Source organism: Salvia splendens, chromosome 6 (genome assembly GCF_004379255.2).
Source record: "Salvia splendens isolate huo1 chromosome 6, SspV2, whole genome shotgun sequence".
Classification (NCBI taxonomy): domain Eukaryota; kingdom Viridiplantae; phylum Streptophyta; class Magnoliopsida; order Lamiales; family Lamiaceae; genus Salvia; species Salvia splendens.
In genome coordinates, this window is record NC_056037.1 from 23,425,458 (window position 1) to 23,444,893 (window position 19,436).

A 19,436-nucleotide genomic window follows, 5' to 3' on the forward strand; every position below is an offset into this window, starting at 1 on the left:
CCACCCATCCAATTGTACATATAAGGGGACATCATCCCACCCATTCCACCCATTCCACCCATCCCCGACATTCCCGGAACCGTTGACGCACTTCTGCTAACGTTTCCCTCCAGATCGATGGGAAACGCCGGAGTCTGCGACTCGCTCGTGGCCGGGGAGTTCCTATCGTTCTCCATTAGGTAGAAATGAAATTTGTAGTAAAAGAAGAGAGAAACTTGTTAACACAAGTGATGCGAATGAAATGAAGTTCAACGAGCCGTATATATAGAATTTTTAAAAAAAAAATAATTATCGGACGTCCGACCGGGACGTCCGACTCTCGCCACAGTGGCGGACGTCCGCCCGCCCGTCGCCGGGACGTCCGAGGACACCCGACGTCCTCACGGGACGTCCGTATCCGACCTTCGACCCCCCAACGGCGGACGTCCCGGTAGCCCTTCCGCGTGTCCGACCGGACGTCCTACCGGAAGGCCGTCACTGGAGATGCTCTTATTTTCGAAATAATAAAAAATTCTCATCAAAAGGCTTAATTGGGTCAGAATCAATATTTAACGGCTCCATCCATTTTGGACTGAGTTTGGCCTGAGTTTAAATGTGTAAGATGCAATAATTTAAAACGTAATGTTTAGGACCAAAGTCGTAAAATCGCTATATGTTTAGGATCACATTTGGCATTTACTCTAAAATTAATACTCCTTTTGTCCCTTAAAATTTGGCACTATTTGACCAGACACGAGTTTTAAGAAATGTAATAGAAAGTGGGTTAAAAAAGTTAATAGCATATGAGAATGAGTGAGAATGAGTTAGTGGAATATGTGATCTAATACAAAAAATGGTAAAAGTAAAAGGTGACAAATTTTTAGGTACTGACGAAAAAAGAAATAAGTGACTAATTTTCAGGGACGAAGGGAGTACGACATATAAATGTGAGACTCATGCCCCACTAATTTTTTAAATCTATTTCTTTTTCATTTCATAAAATACGTACCGAATTAAATGTTTACTCCTATTGTGACCGGAAGTAGTACAAAGGGATCCACGCTTTTCTCCACGGCACTTGCCAGGTTAAACTTTTAATTCATAACTCACTATGTGGTATAAAATATAAATAGTAAACTACACGTAACAACATAACTGACTTAATCCACTATTCTAATAACTAACTTCCTATGCACATTTTATTAGATTGATATGACATTTGAATGGACAAAAGAAAGTAGGCAGAAATAGCCAACAATTTATATACCTAATGAGATAGATGACTATAGAGAAATCTCCAATTTTAACACTAAAATAGCATGAATATAATTATCTGAAGAAGATCACCTAAGTTTGAGGGTAAAAGCAACTCCAGCTAATTTCAATTTGGGCAAAAATGAAATGAATATGGAGAATGAGAATTAAGAGGGATGAAAAGGGAAAAGGAGGTACCATGATGAGGTCCTAGAGTATTCCTTGATTTTCTTTGACGAACTCAGCGTGGAACGCTTCGATCACCTTCGAGAGGATCTTGGCAGTGACGTTGGGTAGCGGGATGCTGGTGCCGGCGCAACCATCCTCGATTATGTGCCTAATCATCTGTGATTTCACGGCGACCACATGAATGTTTCCCCATCGGAGCTCACCAGAGTTACCATCTTCTGAGTCGTATCGGAATTCATTGGAAAAAACTAGAGACTGATGAGTGTGCTTCAGTGTGTGAATTAAAAACAAAACATGGAATCACCTTTCCAACAAACTTGAACCGATAATCGGTTATATTGATGGGAAAATCTAGAGCAGGAGGGGGAAAACCGCATACAAAACAAAATCTATACTCCCTCCCTCCCTTAAATTTTATCACACTTAGACTATATTCAGATTTTAAAAAATGTAATGGAAAGTGTGTTGCAATAGTTGGTGAAATGTGAATCATACTTTTATATATTAGTTTTATAATAAAATATGTGTAAGAATGAGTTAGTGGAATATGATCACAAATAATAGTAGTAAAAGAGAAATATAACAATTGACAGAAATGGAAAAATGTGACAAACTTTATTGGACGTAGGGAGTATATGTACACGTGTATACGATTTTTTAGATATTAAAATTGAATTAATTAAATAAATAAATAGACTAAAATTTACTACTCTCTCCGTTCACTAAAAATAGAAAAATTTGAAATAACATGAGTTTTAATATAAAATTAGTAAAGTAAGAGAGATATAGAAAGAAAAGTGTGTTAGCAAAAAATGGGTCTCATCTTATTAAAAAGAGATGCTTTTTTAAAAAAGAAAAGTTTTTATCATCTTATTAAAAAGATATTTTTTTTAAAAAAGGAAGGTATTTATTTTTAAGGATGGACCAAATTTTTTTTTCTATTTTTATGTCTCTTTTTATGAGACATAAAAGTGTATGACTAACATTTTTCTATACATTAAAGCACGAGAAAAAAAGCTAGGAGGGAAGAATGAAATTATTAAGAACTAAAAAAAAGCATTCAAAGTTATAAAATTTAGGGGTGGATCAGTACGGTATATCGTACCGTAAACTGTGGTTTGACAAAATATCATACCGAACTTTCGGTATACCGCAATCCGGTATACCGAAAATTCGGTATGGTTAATTTTTGATACCGTTACCTTACCGTATTGAGGTATACCAAAGTACGGTATGGTATACCATAATACCGTTGTACAAAAAAAAATTTATACACAAAATATTTAAAAGTAGGATTTTCTGGAATTTTTTCCATTTAATTCTATTTTATAAAAAAAATATAATATGGTATTTATATAATATTTTAATATATACCGATTTTCCGGTACGCACTAAGGATTCGGTATACCATGGTATAGGAAAATTGATACTGTTACCGTACCGAAAGATTTCGGTACGGTATCATACCATACCGAAATTGCGGTATACCGAAAAACCGGTATTTTTTCGGTACGGTAAGTGCGGTATTTCGGTATTTTTGCCCACCCCTTATAAAATCCAACCGATGTTATAGAATTTGAGTCGGCAAAGCGCGCGAGTTTTTCCTATTATTATTCGTTAATCCACGTTAATGGTGTAGAAATACAAGTAATGTAAATCGTCGCTATAATTTGCAAAAACTTAGGAAATTTTTATTGTGAAATTGGCTGCATATATAATTTATTTGTTAGATAAAATCGAAAATCAATACTTAGAACATTTACCTTATGCGGCTCCAACTATGTTACAACTTTTATGAGATGTTTTTCACATTAATTTACTCTATTTACTATACTAGTTGTAAATTTGAAATACGATAACCTGATTCTTTAATTTTTAAATTTTTGTATTTGTTTTGATTTTAATAAAATTGAAAAGGTAAACAAGAAAAGTAGTACAACTTTACAAGTTTTTAAATCCTAATTGTTCCTGGACATTCTTTTTCCCAATTTTAGAATTCTTACATTTTTGGTATTTGATGGAGTAGAGTTATACAACTATTATTATTATTATTATTATTATTATTATTATTATTATTATTATTATTGTTATTAATATTAAGTAAAATATTAGAACTCCCGATACTCATTTTTGGGTGTGGGTACTCGATTAAGTATGATTCATAATAATTTGATCAGATTATTACTATTAAGTAACACACTTAATAGTAATAGTAATATAGAATCAGATTTATATATTAAAATTAAGTATGATTCATAATAATTTGATCGATTTTTCCGACGCCGGATACTCATTTTTGGGTGCGGGTACTCGATTTTTTTTGGTCGGGTATCCGTTTTCCCTCTACTACTTAAATTACCGTCAAATAATTTTTATTTATACAACTCCATGATTAACTATAACTATTGTCTCTTTTCAAAGTACTTCACTTTAAAGAAAATCTTTGCGGGAGAAGAGAATTTGATGTTATATTAGATTCAATAAATCGTTTGATGTTTTCGAATGAGAGACCGAATTCTCATGAATATTAGGTACGTGCCACGGTCCACGGACATATTAAATTTTTGGTAATAATGCTAATTGTGATGTATTTTTGTTGTTGATATTGGTTAATTTATTATTTATAACGTATACTAGTAGTTAAAATTTAATATATGAGGCCAATTATTAATCTCTCCATTCAATATGTGTCCCATTTTGATTGGACATATATTTCAAAAAATGTTGAAGAAAATGAAACAAAAATGTTGTAAATGCATTACACATTACGTTGCGGAAAAATGTGAAAATGTTGATAATAGCCCAAATCCGATATTATTGGCCAACAATCTGAATAAATTGGCCCGTGTGCGACAAAGGGTTCACGCATGACGCATTAAGTTGCGAAAGCAGTGGTTGCAAGTTCATACATTGTATTCTAATCCCTCCTCCGTGAGCACCATAGAAGGTTGAAGGAGGACACCGAGAGTTAAATATTAGTGAAGATTAAGATTTATATGTAGTGAATTTTAGTTCTGATTTGTTACCCTTTCTTTCTATCAAATAACTTTAGAATCTTGTGAAACCCTACGATTGATTTTTGTAAAGGGCGTTGTGACTCGATTTTGAATGAATTTAACAAATCATGCATATTTGGTTCGTCCTTTAAAATTATACTCCCTTCGTCCCATAAAAATAAGTGCACTTTCTATTTTTGTTCGTCCCACAAAAATATGTGCATTCCATTTTTTGAAAGTTATATCAATTAAATAATGTAGATCCCACTATCCACTAACTCCACTTTAACTATCATTCTCCTCCCCTCTCTTACTTCACCTCCTCATTTCTCTTATTTTACCAATTTTGTCTTAATTCTCGTGCCGTATCCATTGCCCATATTTTTTTGGGACGGAGGGAGTATTAGCTCTAAATAAGGAAATTTTTAAAGAATTAAACGTGCTAAATAATGTGGACCACACAATCCACTAACATTACTTTTACTATCTTTTTTTCTTTCTTTTACCAATTACTACGCATTAAAATAGTGCCATTTCAAGGTAGGCTATTTTTATAGAACGGATGAAGTATTTTGTATCTAATTCAATATTATTATTTCAAAATAATATTGTAAAACTATAGGATACTGTGTAATATGAATATGATACATTAAAATCAAAGACAAAATTAAAATACGAATAACAACTTGGCCTTGGCACAAGGTAAAAAGAAGTACTACAATATTAAAAGGAACAAAAAGTAAGAAAAGATCTATGCGAAAAAGGTACTAAATTGTTAATTATTAATAACCAGATGATTAAGGACAATGCAAAGTGCTGTCAACAAAACTACAATTACGCCCTCAACTTAAAACAAGATGATACACACATAATCACCTATTTATTCGTATTTTATAAGTTGGTATCCTAATTTAATCACATTTATAGATATGTGATTACATTAGTGAGTAATATAAGTTGGTAAAAGTGATTGTAAGGGTGTGATTAGGGTAAGGAGAGTTAGGATAATTAACTATTTAAGTCTATCCTTGATGACATCAAATCCCATCTCAGTTGGATCAGTTGCTTGAACTTCATAGTGGATGCCCTCTAATGCCCTTCTTAATCCATCTTTCGATGTCGCGTACAACATTTTTGCCCTAATTCTCGATGCACTTGGCGCCCTAAATAAACAAATTCAAATTAAAGTATACACATGATGTCCACTGATGAGGCGGCGAATTCTTGATGTTTGTAAATGCAGGAAATAAATGAAGATCAACACAGAGATTTTACGTGGTTCGATTTACTGAGGTAAATCTACGTCCACGGGGAGAAATGGGGGCAGGTTTGTATTGCTTGATCTGCGAATTACAGCTTACAACACTGGCCTGCTTTATGATATTCTCTCTAGAGAGCTTTTTTAGAATTCAACAGAAGAAGAAGACTTTATCTATCTGACCTAGGTTCTATTTATACAGTGAACCAAGATCGTGGCATGCAGCATTTATTAGGTAGTGGATGTCGTGGAGATCGTGGCGACCTTGCATGGGTCCACTATCCTGCATGAGTTAATGACTGCTTGACACCACTAAATAGATCGTCGGTGTAGTGGAGGTGGAAATCTTGCATGAGTCCACTATCTCCTAGTTCGGTCGAATACTGAGACCGAACTGCTGAATTATTGCCGAGCAGCTTTTTGCCGATCTGAGAGTAGAGCTTGACGAGTTGGCTTTCACCGAGCTGTAGGCTGGGGCCGAACTCTTTGGTTGTGCCGAACTGAACTCTTTAGTCACGCCGGACTTATACTCTTTAGTCATGCCGAACTGATACTCTGTCTTGGGCTTTACTACTGTTGGGCTTGTTTAGTACGTACTCCATCACTACCCCCCCCGAAAAGCGAAGTGAATCACTTCGGCATTCTGGATAAAAGTATGGGGTAAGTTGATGTTTGTCCACGGTCTCATGAAGTGAACTCTTCTTTGACTGGACTTGGTTTGTGTCCTAATTTGGCGAGTTTTATCGCTCGGATCGGACTTTCCGTTGTCCTAATTTCGGGATCAGACTTTCCCTTGTCCTAATTTGGGGATCGGACTTTCCCTTGTCCTAATTTGGGGATCGGACTTTCCCTTGTCCTAATTTGGGGATCGGACTTTCCCTTGTCCTAATTTGGGGATCGGACTTTCCCTTGTCCTAATTTGGGGATCGGACTTTCCCTTGTCCTAATTTGGGGATCGGACTTTCCCTTGTCCTAATTCGGCGAGTTTTATCGCGTGGATCGGACTTTCCCTAGTCGTAATTCAGGCAAGTTTTATCGCGAGAATCAGACTTTTGTTGCAGTTCGTTTCAGACGAAATGCTTGTTTAAGCTGAATTGTGGTCTTGTATCCTCTTTAGAAGCTTTGACGCACAATCGTGGGCTTGTTGCAGGTCGTGGGTTCGATTCCCACAGACGGCGCCAGTGATGAGGCGGCGAATCCTTGATGTTTGTAAATGCAGGAAATAAATGAAGATCAACACAGAGATTTTACGTGGTTCGATTTACTGAGGTAAATCTACGTCCACGGGGAGAAATGGGGGCAGGTTTGTATTGCTTGATCTGCGAATTACAGCTTACAACACTGGCCTGCTTTATGATATTCTCTCTAGAGAGCTTTTTTAGAATTCAACAGAAGAAGAAGACTTTATCTATCTGACCTAGGTTCTATTTATACAGTGAACCAAGATCGTGGCATGCAGCATTTATTAGGTAGTGGATGTCGTGGAGATCGTGGCGACCTTGCATGGGTCCACTATCCTGCATGAGTTAATGACTGCTTGACACCACTAAATAGATCGTCGGTGTAGTGGAGGTGGAAATCTTGCATGAGTCCACTATCTCCTAGTTCGGTCGAATACTGAGACCGAACTGCTGAATTATTGCCGAGCAGCTTTTTGCCGATCTGAGAGTAGAGCTTGACGAGTTGGCTTTCACCGAGCTGTAGGCTGGGGCCGAACTCTTTGGTTGTGCCGAACTGAACTCTTTAGTCACGCCGGACTTATACTCTTTAGTCATGCCGAACTGATACTCTGTCTTGGGCTTTACTACTGTTGGGCTTGTTTAGTACGTACTCCATCACTGTGATGAGGCGGCGAATTCTTGATGTTTGTAAATGCAGGAAATAAATGAAGATCAACACAGAGATTTTACGTGGTTCGATTTACTGAGGTAAATCTACGTCCACGGGGAGAAATGGGGGCAGGTTTGTATTGCTTGATCTGCGAATTACAGCTTACAACACTGGCCTGCTTTATGATATTCTCTCTAGAGAGCTTTTTTAGAATTCAACAGAAGAAGAAGACTTTATCTATCTGACCTAGGTTCTATTTATACAGTGAACCAAGATCGTGGCATGCAGCATTTATTAGGTAGTGGATGTCGTGGAGATCGTGGCGACCTTGCATGGGTCCACTATCCTGCATGAGTTAATGACTGCTTGACACCACTAAATAGATCGTCGGTGTAGTGGAGGTGGAAATCTTGCATGAGTCCACTATCTCCTAGTTCGGTCGAATACTGAGACCGAACTGCTGAATTATTGCCGAGCAGCTTTTTGCCGATCTGAGAGTAGAGCTTGACGAGTTGGCTTTCACCGAGCTGTAGGCTGGGGCCGAACTCTTTGGTTGTGCCGAACTGAACTCTTTAGTCACGCCGGACTTATACTCTTTAGTCATGCCGAACTGATACTCTGTCTTGGGCTTTACTACTGTTGGGCTTGTTTAGTACGTACTCCATCACTACCCCCCCCGAAAAGCGAAGTGAATCACTTCGGCATTCTGGATAAAAGTATGGGGTAAGTTGATGTTTGTCCACGGTCTCATGAAGTGAACTCTTCTTTGACTGGACTTGGTTTGTGTCCTAATTTGGCGAGTTTTATCGCTCGGATCGGACTTTCCGTTGTCCTAATTTCGGGATCAGACTTTCCCTTGTCCTAATTTGGGGATCGGACTTTCCCTTGTCCTAATTTGGGGATCGGACTTTCCCTTGTCCTAATTTGGGGATCGGACTTTCCCTTGTCCTAATTTGGGGATCGGACTTTCCCTTGTCCTAATTTGGGGATCGGACTTTCCCTTGTCCTAATTTGGGGATCGGACTTTCCCTTGTCCTAATTCGGCGAGTTTTATCGCGTGGATCGGACTTTCCCTAGTCGTAATTCAGGCAAGTTTTATCGCGAGAATCAGACTTTTGTTGCAGTTCGTTTCAGACGAAGTGCTTGTTTAAGCTGAATTGTGGTCTTGTATCCTCTTTAGAAGCTTTGACGCACAATCGTGGGCTTGTTGCAGCTCGTTTCAGACGAACTGCTTGTTTAAGCTGAATTGTGGTCTTGTATCCTCTTTAGAAGCTTTGACGCACAATCGTTGGCTTGTACATGTTCTAAGAAGGGGATCAGCCTTCGAAGAACAAGATACCTCAGTAACATTTGTAAGAGACGACACGCACAGAGAGACGAAACAGACAGACAAAAACGCACAGAGACAAAAAAAGACCAAGTAAGCCAATTAAAGCACAGAGACAAAAAACGCACATAGCCTTAGGACCGAACTAGACACAAGACAGACTGACCGGACTGTCTCTTACAAATGGAACTTTTTGAGGTTGGAAATGTGCCATGATCGGGGTACCTGTTCTCCTGACATGTGAGCCAATTTGTAAGACCCTTTGTCGAGGACTTCTGACACCCGATACGGACCTTCCCATGTGGGTTCGAGCTTGCCCAGCTTTTCTGCTCGGCTTACTTCGTTGTTTCTCAAGACGAGATCTCCCACTTGGAATTGCAGCTTCTTCACCCTTTGGTTGTAATACCGGGCTACTTGCTCCTTGTACTTGGCTGCTTTTATGCATGCCAATTCTCTTCTTTCTTCGGCAAGATCTAGCTCGGCTCTCAGTCCGTCGTCATTCATTTCTGAGGAGAAATTTAGAGTTCGGGGACTGGGTACGCCGATCTCCACCGGAATTACGGCTTCAGTGCCGTACACCAGACTGTACGGAGTTTCACCGTTGGAGGTTGTGGGTGTAGTTCGGTAGGACCATAGGACTTGAGGGAGATTTTCTACCCATTGTCCTTTGGCTTGTTCTAACCGAGCTTTTAACCCTTTCACCAGGATGCGATTTGTTACCTCCGTTTGTCCGTTTGCTTGTGGATGAGAGACCGAAGTGAACCGCTGTTGAATATTCAGCTCTTGGCACCAACTCTTGAACGTCTTGTCGGTGAACTGAGTCCCGTTATCCGAGATGAGGATGTGGGGTATGCCAAATCGGCACACTATGTTCTTCCAGACGAAATCCAATGCCTTCGAGCTCGTTATCGTAGCTAATGGTTCAGCTTCCACCCACTTCGTAAAGTAGTCCACGGCAACGATTAGGAATTTCATTTGCCGAGGAGCTTGAGGAAGTGGTCCCACTATGTCTATGCCCCATTGCATGAAAGGCCAAGGACTTTGCATAGTGGATAGATCGGTCTGCGGCATCCTTGGGATATTTGCATGGATTTGGCACTTCGGGCATGTCTTGACGAGCTGCACTGCTTCTTGTACCAAGGTTGGCCAATAATATCCCCATCTTAGAACTTTTTTAGCTAAAGCTCTAGCTCCGATGTGGCTACCGCACGATCCTTCATGAACTTCTCTGAGGATGTAGTCCGTCTCTTCTGGTCTTACGCACCGCAATAACGGCTGGAGGTAAGACTTTCTAAAGAGGACTCCTTCATGAAGTTCGTACCGAAGTGATCGGCACGTGATCTTCCGGGCTTCTCTCTTATCCTCGGGCAATTGTCCTTGATCCAGATACTGTAAGATTGGCGTCATCCAGTTCGGCGAGCTGGATACTGAATGTACCTCGGCTTCATCAATGCTTCGATGCATTAATTCTTCCGCCTTTGAGCTCGGATCTGAGGCCAACTTACTTAAGGTATCTGCTCGGCTATTTTCCGCTCTGGGAATGCGGATTATCCGAAAATAGGAGAAACTTCGGCTGATGCTTTGCGCTTTGTCCAAATACTTCTTCATTCTCTCGTCACGGGCTTCACTTGTACCCAACATGTGATTTACTATGACTTGTGAATCACAATGGACTTTGAGAGATTTGACGAGCAGACTTTGCGCTAACTGGAGTCCGGCAAGGAGGGCTTCGTATTCGGCTTCGTTATTAGTGGTTGGGAATGAGAACCGAAGTGAGTAAGTTACCTCGTGTCCGTTGGGAGCGATAAGTAGAATACCAGCTCCACTTCCCGTTTTATTCGAAGCTCCATCTACGAATCCGCTCCAGCAGTCCGGTGGCTCTACTTCGGATTCCAAGGGCTGTGCTAGCTCGGCATTGGCAGAGTCTTTCTGTCCGGCAATGACAGGGATTGCTTGATCGAACTTTGCCTCTGCAAGAAAATCTGCCAAGGCTTGTCCCTTGATGGCTTTCCGAGGTAGGTACTCGATTGAGTGTTCTCCCAGCTCTATGGCCCATTTGGCGATTCTGCCTGATGCTTCTGGCTTGGTCAAAACTTGCCGAAGAGGCAGATCGGTTAAGACGCATACCTTGTGAGCATAGAAGTATGGCCGCAGTCTCCTTGCTGCATTTACTAACGCCAGAGCAATTTTTTCCAGAGGTTGATACCTTGTTTCTGGACCTCTTAATGCTCGGCTTGTAAAGTAGATGGGAAACTGCTTTAGGCCTTCTTCTCGTACAAGCACCGCGCTGATGGTTTGATCTGATGCCGCTAAGTATAAGAATATTACTTCGGCTTCGGTTGGAGCAGAGAGAATAGGAAGCTCGGCTAGATAACTTTTGAGCTCGTCAAAGGCCTTTTTCTGCTCGGCTCCCCACTCGAACTTTGGTGCCTTTTTCAACACCTTGAAGAATGGCAGTTGCTTTTCGGCTGCTTGGGAAAGGAATCGATTTAGTGCGGCTAGACATCCGGTTAGCCTTTGCACGTCATGTATGGACTTCGGCATTGCCATGTTCTGAACGACTTGAACTTTTGAGGGATTTGCCTTGAGTCCGTCCTTTGAAACCCAACAACCCAGAAATTTTCCCGAATCTACCAAAAAGGTACATTTTTGGGGGTTGAGTTTGAGGTTGGCTTTTCGGAGCACGTCGAGAGTGGATTTGAGGTTGTCTTCGTACTCCGAAGTGCTTTTGCTTTTGACAACTATGTCGTCGACATACACTTCAACCTGTTTTCCGATTAGGTGCCGAAAAAGCTTGTCTACCATCCTTTGATAAGTGGCTCCGGCATTCTTTAAACCGAATGGCATCTTTTTATAAGCGAAAATGCCGAAATCGGTAATGAAAGCTGTTTTCGGAGCGTCACTCTCATCCATCAACACTTGGTGATATCCTTTGTATAAATCAAGAAAACAGAAAATTTCGAAGCCGATCAAAGCTTCTACTTTTTTATCTATATTCGGAAGGGGATAGCAATCTTTTGGACAGTGCTTGTTTAGATCGGTAAAATCTATGCACATCCGCCATCCTCCTCCTTTTTTCTTGATCATCACAGGATTGGCCACCCAAGAAGGATATTTCACCTCGAATAGTACATCCGCTTTTAGTAATTGGCGGACTTCGTCATGGATGACTTGGCTTCTTTCTGCCGCAAAGAGTCTTTGCTTCTGTTTTACTGGCCGGATTGAAGGATCAATATTTAACCGATGAGTGATTACCTCGGGGGGCACTCCGGTCATGTCCAACGGGGACCATGCAAAGACATCTTTGTATTCCTTGAGGAGCTGAATGGTTTTTTCCCGGAGTAGAGGCGTTCCTGCGAAGCCGACCTTGACCGTTCTGGATGGATCATCTTCGTATAACTGAACGGTCATTGAGTTCGGCTCTGAAGTGACTTCGGTCATCCGAGGTGATCAAAAGAGAGCAAACGGCCCGAACTGTGTTGAGCCAGTCTCTCCCCAGGATGATGTTGTACGGGGACCGAGCTTTCACCACAAAGAACTCGATCATCGTATTGGAGCTTGTAGGCGCTTTTCCCACCGTGATCGGAAGGCTGATAATACCTTCTGGGCGGGTGTCCTCCTGGGCGAAACTTTTCAGAGGAAGTGGAGCCGGACTGAGCCGAGCTGGATCCACTTCCATTTTATCGAAACATTCTTTAAAAAGAATGCTGACTGACGCTCCTGTATCCACAAATACTCTGTGGATCAGTTTGTTTGCCACTCCGGCTTGAATGACAATAGCGTCTTGGTGAGGAGAGATGGCTGGGACGGGATCGGCATCTGAAAATGTAATCACTTCGTCTTTCTTCAGCCTTTTATGTGTTGGTTCCTCTTGATTGGAACCTCTGCGTTCTGCTTTTAGGGACGACTTAGTCTTCCCGGCTGGGAGAGCATCAATAGTCAGGATTACTCCATCGTATTGCGGCTCGTCGTCGTCTTCGGGATCCTCATGCCTTTTCGGATCCTGAGGATTGCAGTTCGCACTTCTCTGCCTTTTGTTCTTTTTCGGCTGCTTGCTTTGGTATTTTTTTAACGTTCCTGTTTTCACAAGAACATCAATACCTGCAGCCAAATCTCGGCACTCCTCGGTATCGTGACCGTGGGTTTGATGGAAGGAGCAATATTGATCCTGAAGTCGCCGTGCGGCTGATTTCGTTATCCGCTTTGGTTTTTCGAACATATCGGAATGTAGTTCGAAAATTTCCGCTCTTGACTTGTTTAATGGTACGAACTGAGCGGGCGGCTTCTCAGGATTGAGACGTGGCCCCAATCTGCCTTGTACCGGTGCCTTTTGAATTCTTTCAAAAGGAGTTCGGCGAGGAAGCACCTGGTCGCTTTGATCGGGCTTCCTTTTGTCTCCTTGGGATGAGCTGTCTAACGACCGTTTTCGACGGTCTGCCTCATCCGCACGAGAAAACTGGTCCGCAATGTCCCACATTTCTTGAGCTGTTTGCGGACCGCACTCCACGAGCTTTCTGTAGAGAGCTCCGGGCAGGATTCCATTTTGGAATGCCGAGATGACAAGTAGATCATTGAGATTATCTACTTGTAGGCATTCCTTATGGAATCTCGTCAGGAAGTCGCTGATCTTTTCGTCGCGACCTTGACGTATAGAAAGCAGCTGAGCCGAAGTGATTCGGGCTTCCGCTTTCTGAAAGAACCTCCTGTGGAAAGCATCCATGAGATCTCGGTAGGATCTGATGCTGCCTTGAGGAAGGCTGTCGAACCACCTTCTGGCGTTCCCGATGAGCAGCTCGGGGAACAGCTTGCACATGTGGACCTCATTGAGACCCTGGTTCGCCATATTATATTGATAGCGTCCCAGGAAGTCATGAGGATCCTCCAGTCCGTCATAAGTCATTGACGGTGTCCGGTAGTTCCGCGGCAAAGGAGTTCGGGTGATATCGTCCGAGAACGGAGTCTTTAATGCTCCGTACATGGCGAACCCGACATCTCTTCGGTACGGAGGAGATGGAGTTCTCCTGTGGTTCCGGTACCGAGGAGGAGCAGGAGCATGTTGAGGTTGAGGATTCTTTCTCCTGGAAGACACGTCACTACTGCGGTAGTGACTTTCATGTCTGGATGAGGAGGGAGAATCCGCCGTTGTCTTCTCCGGCTGTTGGCTCTTCTGCAGGAAGGTTAAGAACTCCTCCTGCTTCTCGGCCAAGAACAGCTTGACAGCTTCATTTAAATTGGGCTGCTGGAAAGATTCGGTGCGATGACTCCTGGAGTGGCTTGCTCCTTCTTCGTGAGAACTGGAGGTAGATGTCTCCCGAGGCCGTTTTTCAGACCTGCGAGCTGGACTAGCTTCCTCACGGTTATCACGAACGGTATTATGAGTGTTATGTGATCTGGTATGCATTTTTTGGGGTGGAAAAGGGTCAAAAATTCGCTTTATCACAAATTTTGTTCTCTGTTTCCCACAGACGGCGCCAGTGATGAGGCGGCGAATTCTTGATGTTTGTAAATGCAGGAAATAAATGAAGATCAACACAGAGATTTTACGTGGTTCGATTTACTGAGGTAAATCTACGTCCACGGGGAGAAATGGGGGCAGGTTTGTATTGCTTGATCTGCGAATTACAGCTTACAACACTGGCCTGCTTTATGATATTCTCTCTAGAGAGCTTTTTTAGAATTCAACAGAAGAAGAAGACTTTATCTATCTGACCTAGGTTCTATTTATACAGTGAACCAAGATCGTGGCATGCAGCATTTATTAGGTAGTGGATGTCGTGGAGATCGTGGCGACCTTGCATGGGTCCACTATCCTGCATGAGTTAATGACTGCTTGACACCACTAAATAGATCGTCGGTGTAGTGGAGGTGGAAATCTTGCATGAGTCCACTATCTCCTAGTTCGGTCGAATACTGAGACCGAACTGCTGAATTATTGCCGAGCAGCTTTTTGCCGATCTGAGAGTAGAGCTTGACGAGTTGGCTTTCACCGAGCTGTAGGCTGGGGCCGAACTCTTTGGTTGTGCCGAACTGAACTCTTTAGTCACGCCGGACTTATACTCTTTAGTCATGCCGAACTGATACTCTGTCTTGGGCTTTACTACTGTTGGGCTTGTTTAGTACGTACTCCATCATCCACTGATATAATTAAACATATATAATGGGATTTTGTGATAGTGTATTATCTTACTAGTGTGCTACTTGCTAACTAATCAACACATTATATTAAAAATGTCAATATGAGTATGTCAACATAATGACATACTCATGTCACTGTATTGACATTATTAATATAATGTATTGATTTAGTTAGTATTTGATCACGATCTCTATAACAAAATATATTAGTTGTAATAAAAAGATAAAGAAAGGGATGGACCATGCGATGAAGAAGATCTTGCTCTTCCGACAATTGTCGATAGTGACAAAATCGAAGTCGAAGACAGCGTAGCGGCAGTCATCTTTTGGTAAGGCTGCCGCTAGGTCGTCGTAGCCCTCTGCTGGGCCGCCAACCTTGTCGACAGTGAGCTGCTTTAAGCCCTCATCGAATTTGAACACGATGTATCGATGCACCTTCTTCCATTTCATCTCCATGAATGAATTCTTGCATTCTTCCGTCACCCACATTCCCGTCATAGCCTAACAGCCAAAATTTATCGTATAGTAATCGAAGTTTTTGCGGATTACAACAAGAGGAATAATTCAATATATAGTGTAGAAAATACTTGTTGCCATCGTAGATAAAAGAAGATAGATAAGAGGAATATATATAACATACCATCTTGAAAGCCATAGCCATTAGAGAGTATGTTACCAAGTAAAGTTGAGATGTCAATTTGTTACTAGAAAAAAGATTATGAAAGTAGAGTAGTAAGTGTATGATGTTTATATAAGATTTGGAGAATGAAATTGCCACTACTGTAGCCATCTATTTACGATTCAAACCGTATTTGTTTCCTATATAGTATCATATGGGAAACAAAGTAATGTTAGAGTTAGAATTTTAATTTTGATAATCCCGATCAACTTTATGTTAAATTTAGATGATTAATTATGGCAGGGAACTATACAATGGTCCCCATCTTGGGATCAAACATATAAATCCTCTATGTATTGCAGCAGCTCAACATTATCTTAGCGTCTAAGCAAAATGGGTGAATTTTTTAAATAATTTATTCTCTTGAAGACATTGGCATTGCAAATCCCAATCTTGAGTTTTCCCATAAAAATCTCAAAGAATGTAGGCCAAAACATTTATTATATTCAAGTCTTGTATTTTTATTATATTTGAAAATGAATAATATTGTTTCTTAAGGATAAGAGTAAAAAAAATTTCAATGCCGAAATCCCTTATTGAGAGTGGAATACATAATTAGTTCGTTAATTAAAAAAAACATGAGCTTTTAATTATTTATTTATTGCCTAAGGGCAATAAAACTCCGACACTTTCTTGTAGAGTGAAGAAAATTACAAACACTAAAGCCTAACAATGTCTTTAGTCCAATGAGGTTAACGCAAATGGAAGGGTAAATGATGATGAGACATGTTCCCTCCATTGGTGTCCCTAGGCTATATATCACCATAAATTATTTCTCATCTTAGTTGTGACCTTACGCTAAAAAGAAATCTAATTTATTTATCTATTTTTGACTAAAGCATCGATATCAAACCCACATATATCTTAAACTTTGATGTAATTTCACATCATATGGAGCTTTAATTAAACTGAATTCCATTACAGGTATCATAAACAATGACACGACTGATGATAATAAAAAAGTGAATTCTTAGTTCAGCTCTCCTCTTTAATACTCTCTCCATCCGAAAAAATATAAAATATTTAGTTTTTAAGAACGTGATTTTATGTAGTGTTATTTTATAAGTTAATGCGGTGTCATTTTATAAGTTAATAAAAAGAGAGTAAATAAAAAAAGAAAAAAGTATGAAACATTTTATTTTTAAAAGGACAAGCCAAAACGATAAACATTCCATTTTAAATGGAGCATAGAGAGTATAAAAAAATGACATCAAACAAGCTTTTAATGAATAATCCTTGTAACTGCTCGCCGAGGCATGTTCAGGTGTGGTCTATTGCTAACTCTTCTTAAATTGCAAAGTTATTATTAATGTATCAATATAATGATATTAATGTATCAACATAAATTTTGATAACATATATCTTTGTGTTGATATTTAAATTTATGTTCACGTAATAATGTTATTGCATTGACATTTATAAATTATAATGCACCATATTATAATAATGTATATTTGAAACTGTTAACAAAGAATAGTTGGTTAAGTTGAACATATCTAAGTTGTGAGATTACATATGTGATAATGTTCCACTATAAAATCTATATAAGCAAATTAATAGGTTGGAAAACGTATCATTTGGGAAATTATTACTCTCATTGTTCCAACTAAGTTGAGTCATATTCTTTTTTAGAATGTCCCGACTAAATTGAGTCATTTTCTTTTTTGATACAAACACAACATCCAATCACTCTTACTTTATTGCTTCTCCTACTTTACTCTCTCATTATCTTTCCAACTTTATTCTTCTCACAATTTTTCAACACTATATTTTATTCTCTATGTCTAAAAATTTTGACTCAAACTTAATTGGAACGAAGGGAGTATAATATCACGAGCACTCTACTCGTCTTTTATATTTCTAGTTCATCATTTTCGTCCCTGCAAGTTCAATGTTATTTTGCCTCATTGAACATGCAGCAACTGTGTGGGTCAAATCACTAGCAACTTAGTAAGCATTTAAGTAATTGTGCAAATGTTGTCGAATGTTAGAATTTCATTACGTAAAAAGTTAAATGCTTGTTGATCCTACTTAAAAATTTAATACTTCATTCGTTCGTAAAAGTATATGCACTTTGTATTTTCGTTCGTCGCATAAAATTGGGGTATTTTCATTTATAGAATGTTATCTCAATATATTACCTCTATATATCAAATTATTTACAATTTATACCACCATTAAAACACTAATGATAATGAGGTTCTACTATCCAGTAACACTACTTTAACTACCATTTTCCTTCTCTCTCTCACTTTACCAATTTTATCTTAATTCTAGTGCTATATCATATGCTCATATTTTTATGGAACGGGGGAAGTACTACATAATTCTGCAAATGTCTGGACTTTTTTCGGAAATATTAGTTTACTTAGTAATTTACGAAAGTTATTTCGGATTATTTGAATACTTTGACAAAACTCAACTTTGTGAAATGTGAATTATATAAAAGATAATCTAAAACTAAAATATCAACAAGGTTTGAATCAAAAAACTCAGTCTGGAATACTTTTTTCAACAAAAATAAGTTAAAGTATGTTTAATGTGATGCGACATGATTATTTAATTTTTCTATTGTAACATCCATATCCAAATCACACATGTATATATAATTTATTATCATTTGAATATTTATTAATTACCATTGCATTATAGACTTATCAAATAGATACTATAAAGATAGTTTTTAATAAATTATTATAAAATAGATTTATATACAGATATATATAAACACTAACTTGATTTACAATATTATAGGTAAGATAATAATATTGATACTAATAATAATTAGCTTCAGATCTGTGAAGAATTTATTTTATGACTGTACCGTCAAAACTTTATTCTGAAGACTTAAATTGATTTCTTTGTCTGTGTATTCAAGAATTTATTTTATGACTGTACCGTCACCGGCGTAATATCATACGGCTGAATCTCATATTTCATAAAATCAATTCTGGCGTATTCTGTGTCACAACGGTTTTTTATTATATTGAGGGTTCTAACGCTGATAAAGGTAATTTCATGGTAATGAGAATTATAGCTTAATCTTAATGCCGCAGAAGATTTTTTATTTTTCATTTCCAGATTCGTGTTTTCTATATGTCGAAGATTGACACATTCGTGATTCATAATTTCCATACGGTGAAGATTGACACATTCGTGATTCGTGATTTCCATATTTTAAAGATTTTTCATTTCTAGATTTGTGATTTTCAAATTCTTAGGATGTAGATGTCCGTATATTGAGTCGAAGAAGTGATTCAACACGATTAAAACGATGGACACAAATTCAACAAAAAATCTACAAAATCAACATAGATTTTAGAATCAACATAGAATTAATACGATTTCAACAAAATATTCAACATCAGCAGAACAAAAGAATCAACGAAATTTCAGCGCAAAAAATCAACACGGATTTCAGAATTCAACAGAAAGGCAATACAGTCGATTCAACACAAATTCAACAAAAAAATCTAAAAAAATCAACACATATTTTTGAATCAATACGATTTCAACAAAATATTCAACATCAGTAGAACAAAAGAATCAATGCAATTTCAATGCAAAAAATCACCAACAGCAGAACAAAAGAATCAACGAAATTTCAGCGCAAAAAATCAACACAGATTTCAGAATTCAACAAAAAAGCATCACGATCGATTCAACACAAATTCAACAAAAAATCTTCATAAAATTAACACTGATTTTAGAATCAATATAGAATCAACACGATTTCAACACAAAATTCAACATCAACAAATAATCAACGCAATTTCACTGCAAAATTCA

General features: G+C 38.9%; 1 protein-coding gene across 1 annotated transcript; it reads right to left on the bottom strand.

Annotated features, from left to right (window-relative positions):
• Positions 1-5,430: 5,430 nt before the first annotated feature.
• LOC121807333 (actin-depolymerizing factor 5-like) lies at positions 5,431-15,629 on the bottom strand. The gene is made up of 3 exons (XM_042207554.1): positions 15,609-15,629; positions 15,210-15,469; positions 5,431-5,581 (listed from the first exon to the last, which is right to left on the bottom strand). The coding sequence occupies exons 1-3, from the start codon at positions 15,627-15,629 to the stop codon at positions 5,431-5,433; spliced, it is 432 nt and encodes a 143-aa protein (XP_042063488.1).
• Positions 15,630-19,436: the final 3,807 nt, after the last annotated feature.